Source organism: Clarias gariepinus, chromosome 13 (assembly GCF_024256425.1).
Source record: "Clarias gariepinus isolate MV-2021 ecotype Netherlands chromosome 13, CGAR_prim_01v2, whole genome shotgun sequence".
Lineage (NCBI taxonomy): Eukaryota > Metazoa > Chordata > Actinopteri > Siluriformes > Clariidae > Clarias > Clarias gariepinus.
Window position 1 is genome coordinate 15325803 of NC_071112.1, and position 22144 is coordinate 15347946.

General features: G+C 38.1%; 1 protein-coding gene across 4 annotated transcripts in view; it reads left to right on the plus strand.

Moving 5' to 3' along the window:
• The window catches only part of baz1a (bromodomain adjacent to zinc finger domain, 1A), a 23002-nt gene continuing 858 nt past the window's right edge, over nucleotides 1–22144 (plus strand). Inside the window, exons 1-27 of one of the 4 annotated variants that reach the window (XM_053510337.1) lie at nucleotides 1–198; nucleotides 535–711; nucleotides 4052–4330; nucleotides 6837–6995; nucleotides 7087–7188; nucleotides 7987–8074; nucleotides 8171–8305; nucleotides 8651–8723; nucleotides 8848–9014; nucleotides 9141–9236; nucleotides 9333–9471; nucleotides 10868–11014; nucleotides 11854–11949; nucleotides 13290–13514; nucleotides 14734–14899; nucleotides 14996–15103; nucleotides 15194–15288; nucleotides 17685–18221; nucleotides 18958–19121; nucleotides 19314–19456; nucleotides 19600–19748; nucleotides 19885–19965; nucleotides 20089–20336; nucleotides 20534–20742; nucleotides 20830–21161; nucleotides 21377–21552; nucleotides 21940–22027. In XM_053510337.1, coding sequence (XP_053366312.1) covers nucleotides 599–711; nucleotides 4052–4330; nucleotides 6837–6995; nucleotides 7087–7188; nucleotides 7987–8074; nucleotides 8171–8305; nucleotides 8651–8723; nucleotides 8848–9014; nucleotides 9141–9236; nucleotides 9333–9471; nucleotides 10868–11014; nucleotides 11854–11949; nucleotides 13290–13514; nucleotides 14734–14899; nucleotides 14996–15103; nucleotides 15194–15288; nucleotides 17685–18221; nucleotides 18958–19121; nucleotides 19314–19456; nucleotides 19600–19748; nucleotides 19885–19965; nucleotides 20089–20336; nucleotides 20534–20742; nucleotides 20830–21161; nucleotides 21377–21552; nucleotides 21940–22027 — 4315 coding nt within the window. In that variant the 5' untranslated portion in view covers nucleotides 1–198; nucleotides 535–598. Of the gene's footprint in view, nucleotides 199–329; nucleotides 712–4051; nucleotides 4331–6836; nucleotides 6996–7086; nucleotides 7189–7986; nucleotides 8075–8170; nucleotides 8306–8650; nucleotides 8724–8847; nucleotides 9015–9140; nucleotides 9237–9332; nucleotides 9472–10867; nucleotides 11015–11853; nucleotides 11950–13289; nucleotides 13515–14733; nucleotides 14900–14995; nucleotides 15104–15193; nucleotides 15289–17684; nucleotides 18222–18957; nucleotides 19122–19313; nucleotides 19457–19599; nucleotides 19749–19884; nucleotides 19966–20088; nucleotides 20337–20533; nucleotides 20743–20829; nucleotides 21162–21376; nucleotides 21553–21939; nucleotides 22028–22144 lie in introns of those variants that run through there. The other 3 variants (XM_053510338.1, XM_053510340.1, XM_053510339.1) reach the window with 3 other exon arrangements.

Genomic DNA, 22144 nt, shown 5'->3' on the forward strand with positions numbered 1-22144 from the left:
AGTAGCAACAGTTCTAACCAATAGCATGACAGAAATCTCAAGCCACCGCCCAGAGATCCTCCTTGTCGGTAACCCGAAGTGCAGGGGATCAAAACTTATCGTCAACACGCGCATCCCGCTCCGAGGAGCGGAGCAAGTCCGGAGTTCCTTATCGTTATCTCCTGGGGAGGATTATTATTTCCTTGTGTGATATAACAGGTAAATGTGTTCCTGAGTATTTCTGGTGTTTAATGGTCTTTATAAATGACTTTATGTTGGTAATAAGTGAGTCTAAACAGCCGCTGATTGAGAGCGCGCTCGTGTGTGTGGGCTGGCTCTAACGTCACAATGTGACTGACTGGGAAGCGTGTGTCATTAACAAAGGCTGCATTTCCTCTCGAAATGTATTGCCTTTAGCGGCTTTTCAGCAGTTTTCGTCGTCTCGGGCTTCGGACACCTCGTGTGAGGATGTGAAAGAGTGGTTATTATCGTATAAGAGCTTGAAATTAAATCTGTCTCACTTTCCGTTTCCCTCCTTTTTTTTTGAAACTCTAGGACACCCATTACCCAGTAGCGGCATCAACCGCACAGACGCCGAGATAAAGAAAGAAAAAAGAAGATGCCCCTTCTCCACAAAAAGCCTTTCGTCAGGCAGAAACCTCCTGCTGATCTCAAACCGGACGAAGAAGTTTTTCTTTGTAAAGTCACACATGAAATCTTCAGGACGTACGAGTAAGTGATTTATAACTTAACTTGTTTTTGATGTTTGTTAGCCAAGTTAGCGACTTATGCTAGCTAATGGCATCAAACTGTTCTGAAGTCAGACAACACAGTGACGTCTTCGAAAGTTCAATGTGTAATTAAATAAGTCGTGCTCGTTTCTGCTTTTTCTTTTTAATTGTTTAGGTTACTTTGGTTTGTTTTTGTGTCTTGAAATGAATTATGTTGGATTGCGACCCTGTATCTGATTGTGAATGTTGTTCTGAAGTGGCAGGTGTAAGTAGTCGGAATAAATGAAACTAGCTTAGCTGAGCTCGTTAGTAGCTAGGTTACTGATCCGCAGCCTAGGCCGGTGTGCTGTTAGCTAGCTCAGCTTCCGAGTGAAGGAAAGTTGTTTTTGTGTTACTTTGACAGCTTTGGGTGTAGTTTGCCAAGATAGTTAATTAAGAGCTTCTCCTCTTATAATTTCTTTCCCCTTGGGATTCAGGTGCTGTTTACTCGTGACGACTCTCAGGATGTTTAGCTACAAACGTGGTAGCAGCTATTGTTGAAAACACCTGTGTGACTCTTCCCTACTTCAGTGTATGTCGGGCTTGGCCAGATTTAGATCGAAGAAAAGCTGTAACGCTATAGCATACGAAGATGTTTTGTATAATGGAGTGCTTCCAACTTTGTGACATAAAGGTTTGATGGGCAGATGTCCATACTTTTGGCCGCAAAACATGTTGGTCAGTGGTACTTTTTCGAGTAAATGTTGATCTCAAACATCGGTTTAATGTATTTTATATATATATTTATATATTTGTCTTCCACACCTCTAATCCTGTTTACAGGGTGCCTGGAGCCTATCCTAGGAGACTTGGGGCATGAGGCAGGGTACACCCTGTACCAATCCATTGCAGGACGCACACATGCGCGCGTGCACACACACACACTATAAGCAATTTGGGAACACCAGTTAAGCTAAAACTTATGTCCTTGGACTGTGGAAAGAAACCAGAGTACCCAGATGAAACCCACCAAGTGCGGAAGAACATACATTCGGGAATCGAACCCTTGACCCCGTTGGTGCTAGGCTACAGTGCTAACCACTGAACCACCACAGTTTAATTCTTTTTGTTTGTTTGTTTTTATCTCTGTCAGCTTACAAACAGCTAGAAAGATGGTTGCAGCTATTGTTGAAAAACACACCTCTGACCCCTCCCTCAACCTACTTATAGTAGTAGTAGTAGTAGTATATATTCACTAATACTGGATAGTAAGGAACTAGGTTTAGTGTAATTAGATAAGTAATTACAATTAAATTAAGTGCCTTGTGAAATAATAGTCTGTGCTTATGACATCACAATGTATCTCCGGTGTTAAAAGAGTAGGAGTTCTCCATAATCTATCAAATACATCTACCACTTAAATGCGCCTTGTGGCCACGGCATACCTTCTTCACACTCTGTAGGAAAATATACCATCATAGTACCAAAAGTCTTGCTTCAATATACTGCTGTAGTTACAAGATGGGTGCAGGTTCCCACACCGGTTCTGGGGTACATTATCTCTCCCCCCCTAAGGTCTTGGAAGTCTTCCAGTTGAAAGTGGGTGTGTTGGAGCATGGGATAAAAACTTTCGTTGCCCACACTGTCTTATCAGCGCTTTCTGTTCAAGGCTACTGTCTACCCAGTCCCTGCTTTGCAAGTGTGAACGTGTTCCATCAGTTCTTTTGTAACTGCAGTGCGAGCAAATATGGATGCCCAATTTGTGCTTTCCACAAAACAGAGCAGCATGCTTTAAATGATTTATTTTATTTATTTATTTTTTTATTTTGTGCCCTGAGGGTGAACCAGGTGCTGAAACAACTTGTGAACGAGCATGAGTAAATTAGTGAGTAAATGACGAGAGGAAACGACTGAGTATGGAACGGAAACATCTTCAATCGCAGACCAAGAAAAAAAATTAAAAAGTCAACAGATAACGGTTACATGCTAGATGAAGAGCTGAAGTTTTTGAATTAAACGCAGAGGCCTGCTGTCCAAGGGTGGTAGTGATCTTTCATGACGATACACGTCTGCACGCTTCTGCCTACACTGTTGACATCTGCAAAAAGTCTTGTTTTGAGGTTTTTAAAACATGTGAAGACATGGTTGCATTATTGGCTTGCAGCTAATTTTTTTTAATGAGGGAATACAAAAGTTTTTTTTTTTTTTTTTTAAGATGGACAAAGTGTATTGAAAAGCAAAAAGATTATGTAGAAAAATTATGTCTCTTGTCTTTTCCAAAAGTTAAATAAAATAAATTCTGCAGCAAATAATTTTTTACTCATTGTCAGAACCTGTGGGCTAGAGAATAAATAATTTTGCTCGTGTATGTAGGCTTAATTGTTCAACTGCTGTGACAAACAAATTGCCTATTAAGTGCATACAGACGTCCTGATGCATTTATACTTTATATCACTAAAGTCTACCATGTGAGTTCTGCTAAGAATGGTCCACCACCCAGATAACTCGGTCAGGATCGCCCTTACAGCAGTTAATTTCTGCTGATGGACATGGCAACAGATGGGCCAACACTCACAAATTGTATACTGTATACATAGAACACTTGTATATTAACTGGTAGACCTGGCAAAGTTTTGTAGTGGATCAAAACAAGTGCTTGAAAAATACGATAATAGAGCTCATCAATAAGCAGGGGGCAACTGGCTTGGTCAGTCAAGTCTGTTTATATGGCATTTATAACTGATTTGCAACAATGACACTTGTTAAAAGCGCTATACAAATTTAGAATTTAATTGAATAATAGATTATTAGTTGTAACTTATTGTGGCTAGTCTTTTCAGACATCCAAAGGGCTAAATTTTTTCCCCTCTGATATGATTAGTGGAGTGAGAACATGCCTTGTTCAAGGTAAACAGAAAAAAAGGAGTAAATAACATGTTTAAAGACAAACACTCTGTCTCAGTATTAACGGTGCTGGTCAAAAATAATAATGTGACACACTACTGTAGAACAAAACAAGCCTCCTCATACTGATATGCATTTATAACTGAGCATTATATTATTTTATGGCATTATTATTATATATGCCATTAAGTGTTAGCTGTTGTTAGCAATAGTTGCCTAGTCATACCTTTTAAAAGTAGTGCATTTTAAAATCTGACCGTCACAGAATTTGGCTGAATAGCCATGTCTAATATGATAGACGCGTTCACTGAAGCAGTTACTTAAGTTTATATTCCTTACAGATAATTTTGTTGATGTATATTTCATAGAGTTTAGCACTTGTGTATGAATTTCTAACTGTTTTATTAACATAACAGTTTCATTGTTAACATTTAATTTTGATGAATTCTTTTCTTCAGTGAATTCTTCGAGAGGACCATCCTCTGTAACAGTCTGGTGTGGAGTTGTGCAGTAACAGGCAAACCTGGTCTAACTTACCAGGAGGCTTTGGAAAGTGAGAAGAAGGCCAAGCTTAATCTGCAGAGCTTTCCTAAAGCTTTACTCGTCCCCATCTTGCACCTGACTTCTCTCACCCAGCGCACACGACTGCATGAAATATGTGACGACATCTGTGCTTTCATCAAAGAGCGTTTCTTTCCAGGGGAGATGATTGATGTTGTAAGCCGCCCTGGTGCAAGGTAACATGCTGAAGGCTTGTTTTTCATATTTGTGTGAACTGTTTTAGTGACATGATCTCTATCATACAATCTAGCCCAACATGTGCACAACAGTAAACTGAAATTTGTGTCCATTAAGTTTGACTTTTTTAGTGTTTTTTATCTGGAAGTTTTCCATAGTTTGCCTTGTGTGTGCTCTCTTTTTTTATTCATCTCAGAATAAATATGGAGTTAGTGTGTGTTCACAGTTTTTTCTCATTGTACAACAATGTAACAATGCTTGACCTAAAAAACAAGACTTGAAACAAATCATCATGGAATTAATTGGTGTCGTCATAGCAAGGTTTTAAAATTTTAATTAAAAATAAAAAAATTATAAAGGAACTCAAGTCTATATCAGGAATCACTGAATGGTGGACCCTGATGATTTCTGATAAATGAGAATAATTAATATACCAGTAATCTAGCGTTGTTGTTTTTCCCCCCCTCAATGTGGGCAATGGCCATGCACATACTCAACAGAACCAATCAATGCAATAGTTTGCGGTCTATATTCAGAGTGTGCGAAAGTAACAGAAATGAAAGATTGACACAGTATTACTTACTCAAAGAAAAGGAAACTATGAAAACAACCTTCAAAATGAATGAATAAACAAATTAATATGTTTATTCTTCTGCTTGTTTATTACATTTTTATTGGGTACGCAGGGCTCGCAAAAACGCTAGTCCGACGTCCCGGAGCTATTGTGTCTTCCAGTCAGGCTACCAAAATCTATCTCAGACCTGCCTGTCAGGCTATCATGGAAGGGAAAAATATATGTCAATGCTTTTGCATTCTTTCACAATTGTAGCTGGGTAAATATGTCACTTTCGGGCATCGATAACCCACCGTCCGTGTGAAATATTGAAATCGTGTCTGAATTGCGATTGTTTTTTACTTTCACTTTGCGATCGCGCGAACTGTGTATAGAAAGCGGCAGTACTGATTGGTCAGTGATGGATTAATTGCTCACCAATTCCTCTGACATCATCTTATCACTCATTAGCTTACTATTCAAAATCTCCTTACTAGCTTACTAGTGAAATCTCCTGCAGCAAGCTTAAACATGTGATAGAGGTTCTACACAGTTCCTACAAGTTCATGGAAATTCTGGTTAGGACCAAATATTTGAGTTGATGATTTTAATTTTCATAAAGTTGTTGTAATTTGTGTTTTTAACAATTTTTTGATTGATGTTTTGTTTCCTTTACAATATTATTCAATGAAAATAATCTCTTTTTATTTGGGCTACTTAAATTTATTTTGGGCTACCAAAAACTGAGTGCCTGTCCGAAGGCCTACCAGGGATTTTGAAATTTTGCGAGCCCTGCTACTCCTGCTCTATATTGACCATGGTATTAAGGATGATGCTAAAGTAAGGGATGTCATATTCATATATTCATATATATTTTTTTAAGTGTTCTATATTACCAATTAACTAGAAAGCTCTGTATTCTGGGAGCAGATCTGAGACAGCCTTCACAAGAAGGACTGGCCATTTGGGCATAGCGGAAGTGTGGAGCCGAAAGTGCCATTATTAGCTCCACCCACACGAATCAACAAAAAGGTTGTCCCAAACGTCTGAGCGGTTCAGAATTTTAACAGTGAGAACTGTTAAGCCTGAAAGTCTTTCAAAAGACTCAGCTTGTTTTTCAGTCTTCGTTTTTTTTTCCAAGGTGGTAAGCTAAGCATACTGAACATGACAAAATGATGGTGGTTCGTCAATGGCATTCATGTTTTCTCTTTTTGTTCGTAGTGAAAATCGAGACTTAACATGTGGGTCAAAATTAGAATACAACAGTAATTTAAAAAAGATTGAGTGCTGTAACTCAACACTTCTTGTTCTTGTTTAAATAATTAGACATTGGACATTCAGCCATACAGCTAAATCTGATCGCACACTGCCCTTTTCGAAGGACAGTCTGGGAGGGGATTTTTTACCCTCGTTATCCTAATGTATCTTATTCCTTATTTTCTATGATGGCGCTGGTTAGGTGGCTGCCGTCGCGACTCTGTCGTCGCAAAAATAATTTCGCTGCATATTGTACTCTGTATGATTGTGCATGTGACAAATGAACTTGAACTTAAATATAGTTCAGTAATATAAAAAAAAAATTCTTTGCATTGGTGAAAATCATTATCCACTACTGTTGGAGTTTGATAGACATTAGTATGTTTGTACTTGAACTGAATTTGTTAATTCAAACATTAGTTACTAAAACGGGTAAATAATATTAATTAAGTAAATCTGTTGATCTATCTGGAGATGAGAGGAAAGTTGTGTGTAGGTACCGATGATGTCTCTCTATGTGAGGGAATGATGACATCTGGCTGTCCTTGTCGAGAGGCAAGACAGATTTTGTTCGTTTGTTTTGTTGCTTTATTGGGCTGTGTTATTTAAACATACCTTAAATGTGTTAGCATATGTTTTTCAATTTTAGCAGTCTTTATTCTTCTTTACTTATTCACATTATTAATGTTCAACAGACAACACTGCCAAATCTTAGAGGTCATTCCCCCGCATTCTAAAGGGACCATGAACGGTCATGTCAAACACCATATTGAGGGAGACTCCATCGTCATCAGTGACAGTGATGATGAGACTATAGTCACTTCACCCAAGTCCCCCAAGACAACACCCAGTGGGTAAGTGCCAATTGCTGGTGTGTTTCTTTTAGTTATACCACATTTATTTTTGTTTTTTTGTTTTTTTTTATTCTTCTCCTGTTTTCTGAAGCAGGCAGAGGAAGGCTATCAAACCAGACATGTTTAAGTATAAGGTTCAAGCAGTCAGCCCAGAGGGTAGTGAGCCCATCATTGTCAAATCACCTCAGATTGTGTAAGTTTTTCACATTTTTCTAATGAACTATCTTTTTTTGTATGTCTTTTGTTGCACACTGAATTTAGCCATTTTACTTGTTCCTTTCTTTATTTATTTTGTATAAAAGTGGTTTTGCATAAGTGTAAAAGCTCCAGTTTCCTGATGTAAAATTGTTAGATTTAAATTTTACTGGGGGCATTCAAGTCAAATTGGGATTTGTGATAAACTTTATGAATAAAGTTATAAAACCAACAGACTTCAAGCCCAGTACAGTGATGAGATTCTTAGACGCCAACAAAACATAAAACATTTAAATGGTGCAAAAGTTTTAAAGGCTGTCATTTATGGACATACAATCAGGCCCAGGATCATTGAAAATCGACAGATAACTTGGCACCAACTTGTAGTTGAGACGCATCTGTCTGTGGGAACTGTACACACAATCATTCACCACTTGCACATTACAGGAACTCGGGTGCAAGTTATCCTGGCATACTGAAAATAATCCAATCACTAGTAAAACTCTGGGATAAGTGTGTTGGTGTAGCAGGGTATAGAGAAATGAAGGTAGTTTTACTCTCATAACTGTGTACTGTTATTTCTCAGGGTCAAACACATAAAGTAATTAGAAAAAGCAAGAATTCATTAAGGATTTTAATCAGTCTTACATTGTTGGCAGATTGCTTTGTTTTAAGTGTCTTTTGTCATCCTTTTTATGTATGTCAAGTACCTAGTACCAGTTGTTTTGGTGGTAAATTGTTCTCCCCTAAAATTCATTAAACTATCCTTTTTTTTTTAATTGCTTTTCTACTGTAGTCGAAAGAAGAATGTGTTTACTCGAGACAGACTGAAACTGCTCCTTAAACAACACTGTGAACCAGTGAATGGGATCATCAGACTCAAAGTAGGATTTTATTCAGCCTTATTCTGTATTAACAACAAACATATTACGTGTGGTTTAAGACAATTTGTGATACTTTCAAATTTGTTCTTGTTGTAGGCAACAACTGTTGCAACATACAAAATATCGGAACAAAGTTTCTCGCAGTTCTTCCCAGATGAATCCCCAGTTTTTGTCTTTAGTCCTCCTGGAAAAGGCAAGGGTCGACCCCTCAGTGATGCAGCTTCTGTGCAGGTAGGGGCAACTGTGGTTTGGTTCTCCACTTCTTGTTTTTTTTTTTTCTCCCTCTCTTGTTTTTCTTTTTAGTAATAATTAAATGTATTTATTTGCCACTCGGGGACACCTAACAAAATAGTTCGAACAGTTGTAAACCATAAAACCATGTGATACAATTATTTAAAAAACAAAGCTAAAATAAAGATTAAACAGAATTTGTTAGTAAAAGAGAGAAAATTAACCTGAGGTAAAATCTGAACTTTAAAGGAATAAGTTGGAAAAGTGTTCTTACAATAATTCTGGATGCTTTTATTTATATTTAAGTTTTTTTTTTATATTCAAGTTTTTAATTTTTTCTTTTAGGGTGCGAATGCAATGCAAGCTGCAGAAGAAAAACTGAAACTCTTGCAACAAAAAGCAGAAATGATGGCAACTGGTAAGACATAAAATCTAGGTCATATTTAACTTTAAAATAATGTATAAATTTTCACTTACACAAGTTTCATATCAATAAATCATCAGAAAGTGTATTGAGTTTTTGTATGTTTTCAATTGTTTAGCAAATGAAAAAGCAAAAATGAAGAAGGAGAGAGAAGATTTGTTGGAAGCTAAAAGGAAGGAGAAAGAGGACAGAGATAGAAAGAAAGAGGAGATCAAGAGAATGATTGAGGAAGAAAAACAGAAAAGAAAAGAAGAAAAAGAACGAATGAAGTTTGAAAAAGAGCGGGTGGGTTGACAACCAGACTCCAGGCTTTTTTTTTTTTTCTTTTTTTTTTTTTACTGAAAAAGTGAAGGTTTGTGTGCAGCATTATCTGCTGTAATAGCTAGTGTGTGTTTCATTCACTTTTTTCAGGAGCGAGAAAAGTTAAAGGAGGAAAAGAAGAAATATGCTGAGCGTCTGAAATTGTGGAATAAACCCAGAGAGGACATGGAGTGTGATGACCTCAAGGTTGGGGTTCCTTTCTGCATAAGTAGTTGGTGTCTGCTAGTCGTTGTGGAAAAAACTAGTACTGTAAATATGATCTTTTCTTTGACCTGTGTGTAGGAGCTTCCAACACCAGTGCCAGTAAAGACACGTTTGCCTCCAGAGCTGTTCGGAGATGCATTGATGGTGCTGGAGTTTCTAAACGGATTTGGAGAGCTCTTTGATCTGAAGGATGAATTTCCTGATGGCATCACTCTAGGTGAGAAAGAAAAACATTGTGTTTTTATATTATACAGAAAGATAGATATGGAATTTTTTTTGCTCCTTTTTTGTAAATTTATAATAAAAAAACCTGTGAAACCCTCATATTCTAGATTCATTATGTATGTAAGCTTTTTTGGTTTTAATTTCAACGATTAAGGCTAAAGCTCATAAATTTTGTATCTCTGAAATATTCTACTATTTCCTAAGATCAATCAAAAAGGATTTACACTAATGAAATGTCGAACTTCTGAAAAGTATGTTAATTTTTGCACTCAATACATGGTTGGCGTTTCTTTAGCACAAATTATTGAAAGACTAGCACTGCTGAGGCACTATTGAAGACCAGGTTGCTTTAATGGCAGCTTTCAACTGGACTATATTGTTGGGTGAGTTTTTCTGTGTTTCTCATCCTTATCTTGACAATAGCCCATCGATGTTGTATGGGGCTCAGGGAGGCGAGTTGACTGGCCAGGCAAGCACAGTAATATCCTGGTCAGCAAAGGGTGAGTGGTAGTTTTGGCACTGTGGGCAACTCTTGCTGGAAAAAGTCATTGGCCTCTCTATAAACCATGTCAGCAGACAGAAGCATAAGGTGCTCTAAAATCTTCTGGTAGGGAGCTGCATTGACTTTTGGACTTGATTTATATTTAAAAAAAAAAAAAAAAACTTTGGGAGCTTTATTTTCCTAATGAAAAACGAGGACTTTCAACCACTGAGCAATCGGCCAGTTTTTTTTTCTCTCTCTCTCTCTCTCTTCTTTCTAGCACAAGTAAGATGCTTTTGGCGTTGACTCAACTGGCATTGACTATGAAGTATACAACAGGTTTAGCCCATTTTCTGAAGATGTCTGTATGTGATGCTCTGACTTCAGCCTAACTAGAGCTCTCCCAAATCGTTGAATAGCCTTTGCTTAAAAATCCTCCAAAGATTGCAGCCATCCCGGTTGCTAGTGCACCTTTTTCAATTTTTTTTTTCCTTCCCAATGAACTTTGCATGGATATGCTTCAATATAGCAGTCTGTCATTTCTGTGATGGCCTTTTGTAGAGCATGTTAATGTTCGTAGTCTAAACAACTGTCTAGTCTGCAGTTTTTCCCATGATTGTGGTTGCCTGTACAGGACTAGACCGGGAGCTGCATGATAATATTTACACTACACTATATAAATTTACACATTTGAATAAATTTTTTTAATTGATGAGCTATAAGCTGCAATCATGAAAATTAAAAACCTATTTCTCTTGAAATGTAATGAGCCTAGAATATGAGTTTCCCCTTTTTCATATTAAATATCATATGTAGGCAGCATGTAGCAATTATGATCAAATGGTTAACCTTTCTGTGAGTTTATAAGCACATTATCTGAAGTCTTTACTTTGTTCTTTTTTCACAGAGGTTTTAGAAGAGGCTCTTGTAGGCTCTGATCCTGAGGGGCCACTATGCGAGCTGCTGTTCTTTTTTTTGTCAGCCATTTTCCAAGCCCAGGATGAGGAGCAGGAGGAGGGAGCTAAAGAGCAGGTTGCTGAAACTGATGCAAAAGGTTAGAGGGTGCTTTTTTTTTTTTCTTTTTTTTTTTAAACTGCTATAGAACTAAATAATTGGTTTTTTTAGCCAGGCAGTGAAGTATTCCTCATCCTTCCAGAATCCACTTTTTTTTTCTTTTTTTTTTATACAGATTCCTGGATTATGTCCGTGCCACCAGGAACGAAAAAAATATCATATGATAAGACATTCTGGTCATTCAGGTCATCAGCTGACTTTATTTTTTTAGCACATAACATTCCTGAGCCTTGCCCTGATCCACTGAAGCAACCCAAGATCATAACACTGAGTCCAAAGACTTATACAGTGGGCACTATGCAAGATGGGTGCATTATTTCATGTGCTTATCTTCTTACCCTGTTGTGTCCACAACTCATCATACCACAGACCTTTTCCATTGCTCCAAAATCTTTATGCTTCCTAACAGATTAAACCCTTTTGTTCTGACTATTCTTATACAGCTGTTAAGTCTCAGTCCTGTGAGATCTCATGGCATTAAATGTGAAAAATGCTTTTAATGTCACTATTAACTGTTTCTTTTGAGAAGTCGACAACGACTATCCTTCCAGATTTTAGGAGTGCAATGGACAGTTCCTAACCCAATTTTAGTCTCTCATTTTTTTTTTGTTTTTTTAGGTCTTTTGTTTGGTTTGGGGCAATAATTTGAGCCTTCTAAACTGACACGTTTTAGCCAGTATGATTATAAATAATTGTAAAATGATTGATATGAATGTATCAGATGAGTGATCACATTTAAATTAAGCTATTTAATTTAAATCAACAAATTTAATTAACATGTTTAATAGATAAATAATTACTTTTTTGGGTCATTATTAGACCTGAGTGAGGCGCTAGATGATGATGCTGACCCCACACAGTCTGCAATCAGTGCTGTCGCCTCCCTGGCTGCTGCCTGGCCTCAGCTCCATCAAGGTGAGCAACCTAGCTACCTGCATTTATGAATGATTAATTTCCATTTTATGGTAAAAGTGTGTGGCTTTTACATTTCTGCCACTATTCTTTACATTTGTCAGTGAGACAGCAACTTTTTTAATCATTACTATACATTAGTTGTGTAGAACGTGTTTTTGTCTTATTTATGTACTTCTGCATATGTGATGAAGCATACAATTAGAAGTCATTCTTGCATATTTGATTAATCTTCCTGTTGTTTAGGATTTATTAGCAACACTTCCAGACAATAAGATAAAATGCCAGCAATGTGATTTTAGTAAATGGACTGAAGATGCTGTGCTCTGCTAAGAAAAACATTGTGTAATTTTACATATGCAGTATTTCTATCATTATTTCATAATTTGTACCAAATTTTTGGATCCGATTTTGTTGGGGGTGTGACCATCTGAGCAATGTGTTTTAATCCCAACTTGCAGGATGTGACCAAACTTTCTGTATTATTTAATTGTAGCCAGCTGCTTTTTGGTAACTACAAAACTGGGCCAACAAACAAAAGGGAAATAAATACTATATAAAGTAGATGAGGCAATTAAAACCTTATTTTTTTATTATTTTAATGTTTTGTAACGGTCTTTGGTCTCTGATTATGTGCATGTTTATCTCTACAATATTGTGAAACCAAAACCAAACGGCGGGTTGGTAGTTATTACCTAACGCAAGTCTTTTAGACTCAACACGTAACTCATAAGAACGAAAGCTCTTGGAGAGCAGTATTTCCCCAAGTCTGAAAGAGCATTGTCATACTTGTACATGAAAAATACATGTGACCTTAACCCAAATTCACAATTTATTAAATTTTATATAATTAAAATAACATGGATTTTGTAAAAAATTATAAATTAACACAATTTTTGGGTAAAAGCTTTTGAATTAAGTCAAAAACATGTATTTGAATTAACTGAGAAACATGCAGAACTATTTAGTCTTAGATTGGAATAGTCTGCATGTTTCTCTCTCACACACTCTTTTTCTTTTTCACACACACGTGTATGCATGCATGCAAATACTAATAGGAAATGGGCCAAATATACTTGGATGATCTGTCCAAGTAAATTCTGTGTATATCAGGAATCTTTAGTTCCAATCCTAGAGGGCCAGTGTCCAACACAGTTACTTCTGCACTTCTGAGTGTACAGGTTACTTTGAAAAAACTCTCTTTCCTACATATAACTGAAGGCCCACAGTTTAAGTTAGTCCTGGAGAGTGGCCCCCACAGTACTTCAGCAAGATCTACTCTAAAGTGAGTGCCTGATTACTACATATTAAATGATTTTACTTGTTTTTATGCCCTAACACAGGTTGCAGTCTGAAACAGCTAGATCTGGACAGCTGTACTCTCTCTGAGATCCTAAGGCTGCACATCCTGGCCTCAGGGGCAGAGTGTAACTACACCAACGCGAAATTTCGCTACCAGAAACAAGGAGGCTTTAGCTCAACTGATGACCCATGTGTGGAGCTGCGTTTCTCCAGCCCTAGTTTGCTCAAGAAGCTGTCCGGCACTTCAGTTTATGACTTGCTTCCTGGTAAGTGGTCACCCTAGTACTTCTGCCCAGAAGGAACTAGCCAAAGTCTCAGGTTTTTGTTTTAAACATAATTTATGTAAGTGCCTTAATGTTTTACCAATTAAGTTAGAAAGATCATTTTACTCAAATAAGATGTATGTTCATGGATTCTTTTATTTATTTATTTATTTATTTATTTTATCCTTGTATCCTGGAGTTGCAAACCTATTAAATTTGATATGCCAAATAAATATATAGCAATTTCCTCTTCATCCCAAAGTGGAAAGCAGACCACTAATGAAAAAAAATACATGCCAGAATTTAAGTGAAGGGTCATTCTCAGCCCAGCAGTGATACTGACATAGTTGATTTTAAACTAATTCAAGTGCAGGGCAGAATTAAAAGGGGTTCAGAATTATTAATTGGCCAAAATTTCCATGTCTACAGCTTTATTCACAGAAAAGATTACAACGCAAGTCTGTTATCCTGTGCAACCTTTTTGGTGTGTTTAATTAAGTGAACAATTGCATGGTTGCATTTGAGGTGGTAAAATGTTGCAGTTACTTTATAATCCTTTAGGTGGTGCTGTAAACTATTCAGGCGCTGACGGGCAACATGTGTGGTGGGATCAAACTATTTATTTAGAAAAAAATAAATGATCAAATTGGTATATTTATAAAATGACTTGCATATTTACAGATTCTCAGTATAAATAGAATCGCCACATATGTATCGTGATATTGTATTAGGAGGTCTCTGGTGATCTCCATTCCTAGTGAACAGTATTTACAGACGGTGTTAGACCAGTGTTATCCTAGCGTACACACTTCAACTCAATGTCATTGCAATGTGGAGAATGGAACACCACCCTAATATCTGTGGCCCTGTAGAGGTCTGTTTACATCGATGAAGGGTGGTTAATGAATTGTACTAAACTAGAAATGAAATCTACTGATTGGTCAAAAAGAGAACCAGCGAGAAATGCGTCTGTATAGAGAACTAGGAGAAGCACTTCCTGAAGCATTAGACCCTATTCTTATGAATGAATTTGATCATCCGTGTATGCTAACAGTAGCTGTTATAGTTGAAATTCTAATACATGTTTAGTAAACTAATATTATTTTAGAACTAAAGCCACTTTGTACCCTTTCTCTTCAGGTTATATGCAGTTGTGTAATTTTAAATGTAGTTTGAGTGAACTGTTTTTAAATGTCTGCTAATCTCTATAATGTGATAACAGGAGAAAAGCTGAAGCTCCTGCATACATTGTGTGGGAAGTTGCTCACTCTGATCTCTACTCGAGACTTTATTGAGGATTGTGCTGATGAGCAGCGAGCTGCCAAGATGGAGCTCCGTGAACTCAAAGCTGAACAGCACCGCAGAGAGAGAGAGGAAGCTGCTAACAGGTATTGCCAAGCGTTTCAGCAAAGCACAACAAATACCACAAACTTGTACTAGGTAAAAATATTATGATTTTTTTTTTTCTTCTTCTCTACTGACAGATCTCGTAAAAGAAGAGAGGAAAAGCTGAGGGAGCAGGAACAGAAACTTAAAGAGAAACATGAAAAACTGAAAGAAGAGGAAGTGAGAAACGGCACTCATGCAATCGGGTAAGAACATCAAAGCATTAACTGGGGCCACAAGTTAAAGAAACATGTTTAAAAACAGATTAAGAACTAAATAATCCTTATCTTTTGCAGAGAGGAGCTAGACACTAGTACGGAGAGTCAGGAAGGGCATGCAGACCAGACAGAGGATGAAGGGGAACATTTACAGCAAAGCAAATCTAAAAAAGGTATAGACATTTGGCTTGCACTTTCTGCAATATTGTCCTTACTCTGTTTCCCAGCAGCCCAGCGTTACCTGCCTGCCTGCCAAAAGTGCTCTACTACATACAACGAACAACAAATACATATGACCTTTTAATACCATATCTTGAATTTAAAATTTTAGAGGTCCAACCTACTAACCCACCTCTTCATCTACCCATATGTAAAGATGAGTGTAAAAAACATTCTTTGGTGTACAAAGATGGCACTGTTTGTCAGAGCACGTAGCCCTAAAACCGAGAGCATTTTTTTGCTATTTTTACTGTATTACTATTTTTTATATATAAGGCTTAAGGATTACAGAGTAACATAATAACAACAAATTTTAATTTCATTTTAACCAACTATACAAAGTTAATTGAGCAAAAAAAAAATAATAATAATTTAATGGGTCACATAAACAAAGAAATGCCAGGTTTTATGGTTGTTTCTGTGACCATATAATGATAATGTGTACATGTTTGCGATGTCATTCCCATATTCTGGTAGATGGAAAATTTTATGCATTTAAAAATTTATTTTTAAATACCTTTCTACTAGACAGATTTTTTTAAAAGGGTGCACAAATATGCTTAGACTAAAGTATACTGTATTTGGGGGAAACACTGCTTTGTATGTTAACTTAAAGGGGTCATCCAGTCCAATTTTTCATTAAATGTTAATATGATTCTTATATCCTAATGAAAAGTTTGTAGTATACAATGGTTGTGTAAAAAACACTACTTTTACCTGGTAAAAACTAGCTCTGTTCTCAGCAACCTATTTCTTTACATGCTTATGATCTCTGCTGAGCAGCTGCTTTGTGGGCAATGCTTTGTGGGTAATGCAGTCCAAAGTGCGAAAATGTGAGAAGCTGGAATATGGAGCCTGAGCCTGTTTTCTTAAGTAGTTTTTAGTTTGATTTAAGTACGGAACCCACCCGGAAGTTTGTAATATCGCCTGACAACGCAGAAATTAAAAGAATGGACATGCATCGACTCGTTTGTCTTTCTCATCACTGCATGGGCATGAATTAACGGGCTGTTGGGCTGCCGCGAGCAACGACAAAAAAAACGGAGAAGCTAACACAGGGTAAGTAGCGTACTGAGAGAGATACAAACACGATGTGTTTACATGACTTCTTAATCATTGACAGACACCGTTATAAACCATCTAGCGTTGCAAAGGTAAGCATAATATAGTTTTCCGACTACGTACACGGTTTGCAGCTAGACAATCACCTTAATGCATTGTTTATTATAAACGTGCGATTAGGAATTATATAGAGACGGATGTACATAGAGAAGACGACATAACCATGTTCTATGAGTGCAAGCTGACTCCGCATTCATCGCGATTATTAAAAAAGGCGATCTGCAAAGATTCATAGAAAAAGGAATTACACTCACCAAGCCTGGTGAAGATGAAGCACGAACACGAAGTGTTAGTACAGATCTATTTTTTAGGAGCTGCTTCGTAGCAAAACCTGCTTTATATTGACCTGCGTTTATAAAGCAGTCTGGTAAAAAATGATTAGTGCAAACATGAACGCATTTAGGTAAATCGGCGGGGACGTTAGCTTCAAAAACAAAATTTAGCCACTGCGTCCTCAGTGGCTCAGATGTCTGTAGTGAATGACGACTGCTGTGTTCGCTATTACACCCAACAACTGTACACCACACTCGCTTAGGCGACATTTTGCTCCAGCGTTGAACAACAATGGCCGACAGCTTCTTCTCACTCGGGGCGGGTCTTTGCTAAAACACCAGTATCAATCAACTATAATAGGAGCGGCCTCTGTTGGTGTGGCGTCACATCGACAGGCATTTGAGATTGGCCTGATTTCAGAAGGGGCATCTTATTTTAATAAATGAAAAGAAAATCACTGGGCGGCTCTTTATCATTGTGGAGTGGTTGTGTACACACTCTCCTAACACACATTTCAGTCCAAACAGCTTGAAAAAGTCAATGTTGACCGTATGACCCCTTTAAAGTGAGTACCAAACTCTTTGTACCATAGTGATTTTAATTTTTAATTTTTTATTATTATTTACTATTTGCATATGTTGTTTCCCTTGTGACCTCAGAAAAGGCATACATTATGCAAATCTTCATTTACTGATTTACAGTGCCACGAACTTGATTGACATATGAAGCGTTCCTAAGCGAACTGGGGATGGGCCACTATTATTGTTTGCCTGCAGAAAGTTATTATTGTTTTTTTGTTTTTTTGTTTTTCCATGGGTGTTATAAGTAGAACAAAAATATTAATGGAATTTGGAACACAAGCATTTAACTTTGTTGTCCAGAATGCACAAACATAGTGAACCTAGAATTCAAGGTTTATGTGGTTAAGTTTACATTTATGTATTTTATTCCCCAGTTGATGGCAGCACTGCAAAAGGCAAGCAGGCAAGTGAGGAAGAGTTGAAGAATGGCCTCAGCCCAGAAGAGCTTCAACAGCAGCAGCAGAAGGAGAAGGAGCTATTGGAGCGCATCCACAAAGCTGCAGCATGCACATATATTCTGCCACTGGGTCGTGACCGCCTTTACCGCCGTTACTGGCTCTTCCCCTCAGCTGGAGCACTTTTTGTGGAGGATGACTTTTTTGGCCTGACTGAGGACATGTTGAAGCCTCGTCCTGCCCCTGAACGTGAAACAGGAGATCTTTCTGACCAGAGTCCTGTGAAAACTGAGGACTTGGCAGAAGAGCACAGGTCATTGCAGAGCACTTTAGTCCCAGTGAACCGGCCCAATCAGTGGGCCTTTTATAGCACATCTGCAGAGCTGGAACAGCTGATTGAGGCACTAAATCCACGAGGACACCGTGAAAGTTCACTGAAAGAGTCTTTAGTGCAAGAGAAGGAGCGCATCAGTCAGCTGCTTAGCAGTAGTGCTGCAGAGCGCTACCATCACTCAGGTATTGTGTTTGTTTATTTAGTTATTTATACATTGGGGTGGTTAAATACCAGTATACCAGTAATTGGCTGACTTAATTTTTATGAGCAACAACATTGCTGGCCAATTGAAGCAACCCCAGATCACACCCCTCTGGTGTACAACTGGTGCATCACTTCATGTGTATTGTCTTAATGCTCCCTAGCAAACTGAACCTTTTTTTTTTTTCCATAGGCCTAATTAACAAGTGCTTTTCTTATGGTTAAACAGCTGTTTAAATGGTTCAGTTCCATCCTTAATTCAAGTAATTTCAAAGTTCTTTAGTAATATTCTTTTCTCGATACAGGCACTAACGTAACCCTTTTTTTGGGCCATGGAGTGTGTATATAAATACAATATATACAATATAATGGGCCATTATAATTAATGCATTTTGGCCTGTCAAATGAAAGTTAGAAGCTTTACACAATTATTGTACACCAGTATTGTGCAGCAAAAAAAGTTGCAAATTTAACATTAAACAAAAACATTTATTAGCAATTACTTTTTGTGATGTGTGGCCTTGTATGGGAAGGTAGGCTAAATATTTTTCTGGACCAGCTCCTGGCCAGCCATAATCCAGAAGAACTGCCAACATGGTACCAATCAACTGCAAATATTTAAAAGTGGCTTGTTTTGCTTCTCTTCCAGGAATTGTAAGAAGTTAAAACTAGCATGTAAATTGTTGCTCTCATGGGATCTGTGGTGTAATTTTGCAGATAGAGTACCAACAGAGACTAAAGGAAGTACTGGGAAGGTTAAGAATGGTTCCACTCCCCTGGAGAGCAGTGTACCTGCTGAGCGCCATATGGAGAATCGTCTTAGGGATCTGCTGCTGGACATTGAGGATCGAATCTATCAGGGAACTCTTGGTTCGGTAAAGGTATGCTGCCCTGCAATGTCTCTGTTGGGATTTAATTTCCTACTCTTTTTAAATCTGTCTGGGCTGGTTTTTACCATGAACACAGGAACTACTCAGATAGTATGAATGCTGCGGTCTGAGTAGTTCCTGTGTTCAGATACAGCAGAAACAGTAAATGTTGTATTCAGTTCTTCTGTTTGCTGTGATTATCAGGTGATGGAAAGAGGTGCATGGAGAGCAGCATTGGAAAGTGGGAACTATGAACTACTTGTTTCCGAGGGCAAAGAGAACTGGGTATTGAATAGGGAGGAGGAGGCCATGGAGATGGAAGAAAACCATATCAAAGTCAAAGACAGGTAACTGTGACTGAAACACACCACTGGGGGTGGATTCTTGTTCATGTTTGGGGGTAAACGCGCTCAGTCTGGTTTCAGAGGCATTTTTCACCACTGTGAATAAAATAACAAACATCTCAACGTCCTGTCATCTTGTTGCTTAGACTGCAGGAGTTAAAGAGTGACAGCCAGAGTGCAGCATCCACCAGGGCTAGCACACCTCAGCCCGTAAACAACAACGTGCACTGTCTTGCAAGGGCCCTTGCTCAGATAGAGCAGGGTATTGAAAGAAAATTTCTTAAAGTTCCGCTGGGTAAGATGCCACCTCCTTCTTCAGCCAGCTAGATAATGCTCTTTTTTTTATGGAGTATTTAATTCATTGTTCCATTGTGGTTTACTGGAGAAATAAATCATTATATCAATTCTGTTCTATCTTGTTCTTTAATCAGGAGATGAGGAAAGTAAAAAAGACCAAAAAACAAAGAAAAAAGATAAAAAGAAAGACGATGACCAGTCTAGTGAGAAGGATGGTATGTTGCAATTTGTTTTAGCAAAAATAAATGAAGCTTATGATTGTCACTCCTTACACTCTTTGGAGATTCATACTTGTCCTCATTATGATGTATGACTTGTGATGTACTTCTTAATTGCAGACGGAAGTGAGTGTGGGCGACAAGTGAAGACAGTGCTGGAGCGTTGGAGGGAATCTCTTCTGACCTGCTCCAGCCTCTCGCAGCTTTTTCTCCATCTGTCTACATTAGAGCGCAGTGTGCTGTGGGCCAAGTCCATCCTAAATGCTCGCTGTAAAGTATGCAGAAAGAAGGGAGACAGTGAGAACATGCTGCTGTGTGATGGCTGTGACCGAGGCCATCATATCTACTGTGTCCGCCCCAAGCTGAAGGTATACTTTTTGCCTCAAAATGTTTCCTCGCGCACACCCACATCTGTGAATTTCATGGTTTTCTGCATTAATTTGTCATAAAATATGATCTGATCTTCATCTGAAATTCCAAAAGGTTTACATACTTTCTTGCCACTGTGTGTATGTATATATAAAAAATTAAAGTAGCTAAATGCATTTAATGTTGTGTTTTCTAGGCTGTTCCCAGTGAAGACTGGTTCTGCCCAGAGTGCCGCCCCAAACAACGTTCACACCGCATAAACTCTCGTCAGCGTTCCTCCATCGACTCTGAGGAGGAACTGGAAGAAGAGGAGTCTGAGGAAGAGGAAGAAGAATCTGAAGATGAAGAAGAGGAAGACTTGGAAGATGAGGAGTCAGAGGAAGAAGAGAAAGAAAGGTTCGTGAGGTGAGTCAACTTAAAGGATTTTTTTTTTTTTTTTTTGGCCGAAAACAAATCCATTAAAAATATTTGTTTGCTTGTTTAACATTTTAGCTCCAAGAAGGCTGCTGTGAAGCTTCCTATACAGACTTCTAAAGGAGGTCGTTCGAGCAACAGATCCAAGCAAGCTGAATCAAATTATTCTGCGCCCCCGAGCCAACAGAGCACACCCAAACAGAACAACCTCACAGTTAAAGGAGGCTCAAAAAGCACAGGGAAGAAAGCCACTCCAGTGTCCAATGGCAGGCCCCCTCCTCGGACTGGAAGCCGCTCCAGTGCCCGTCTCAGCCTGGAGGTGCTCAACACTAACGGCACCTCAAATAAAAGCAGCCCTCAGATAAATTCTGCTGCCACTCGCACAGAGTCCAGGAAAAGACCCAGCACAGGTTAGCTATATTAACTGTGACTAAATAACCCCAAAATGAATCTTTTATTACTTGTATGAAAATGTTATTTAACTGCTAAGGAAACTTTTACTGTTTTTATGGAAAACATGCTTTTTATTTTGCTTGCCCACATATACAGTAGACGTATTTAAAAAAAAAAAGCAAGTTATATTAAATCCACATTTTACGCTTCTTTTTTTTCCATGTTTCTACAGCAGAGGACTCCCCTAAAAATAAGATGTCCTCGCCCCCAAGCGGTTCCTCCTCTAGTCGCCGCTGCTCTGGGAGAAATCTTGGCGTTCATGAGCTGTCCGTGTATGAACAGCTGACTGTGGATCTAGTAAGACATGAGGATAGCTGGCCCTTCATGAAACTGGTGTCTAGAACTCAGGTACACCACACGAATATAGACAAAAGCTTTTTTTCCTTATTCTTCCTATGATTAAATGATGGTTCATTCATGTTAAGTAAGACTTCTGCGGCCAGTAGGGATTCCCACTTTCTAACTTGGGGACCCATGCCCTTTCCCTTATCATGGCTAAGCAACCTTGTCATCTAATGCCTTTTCATAGTATAAAGAACAGAAGATCCACTGCTCTGTACTTTATACCATTTTTATACCATACCATGTTCTCTACTTTGTGATAGTTTCATTATTTTCCATCAGGAATAAAGGTATCTTAAACTGGGGAGTAACATTTTAATTGTCATACTACTGATAGTTGTTTGAGTTTCTTTTTGGTTTGAGATTTTCAGTCTAACATACTGTTATCTGCAGGTACCTGACTACTATGATATCATCAAAAAACCTATTGCTTTGAGTATCATCAGAGAAAAAGTGAACAACTGTGACTACCAAACTCCATGTAAGTTGCTTAATATGTTATATGTATATAATAGTTATATTATGAACTATATGTACTTTACAGATCTGCCATCACAGGTGCAGACCTCGCAGTCATTTCTCACTTCTGCATTTACAT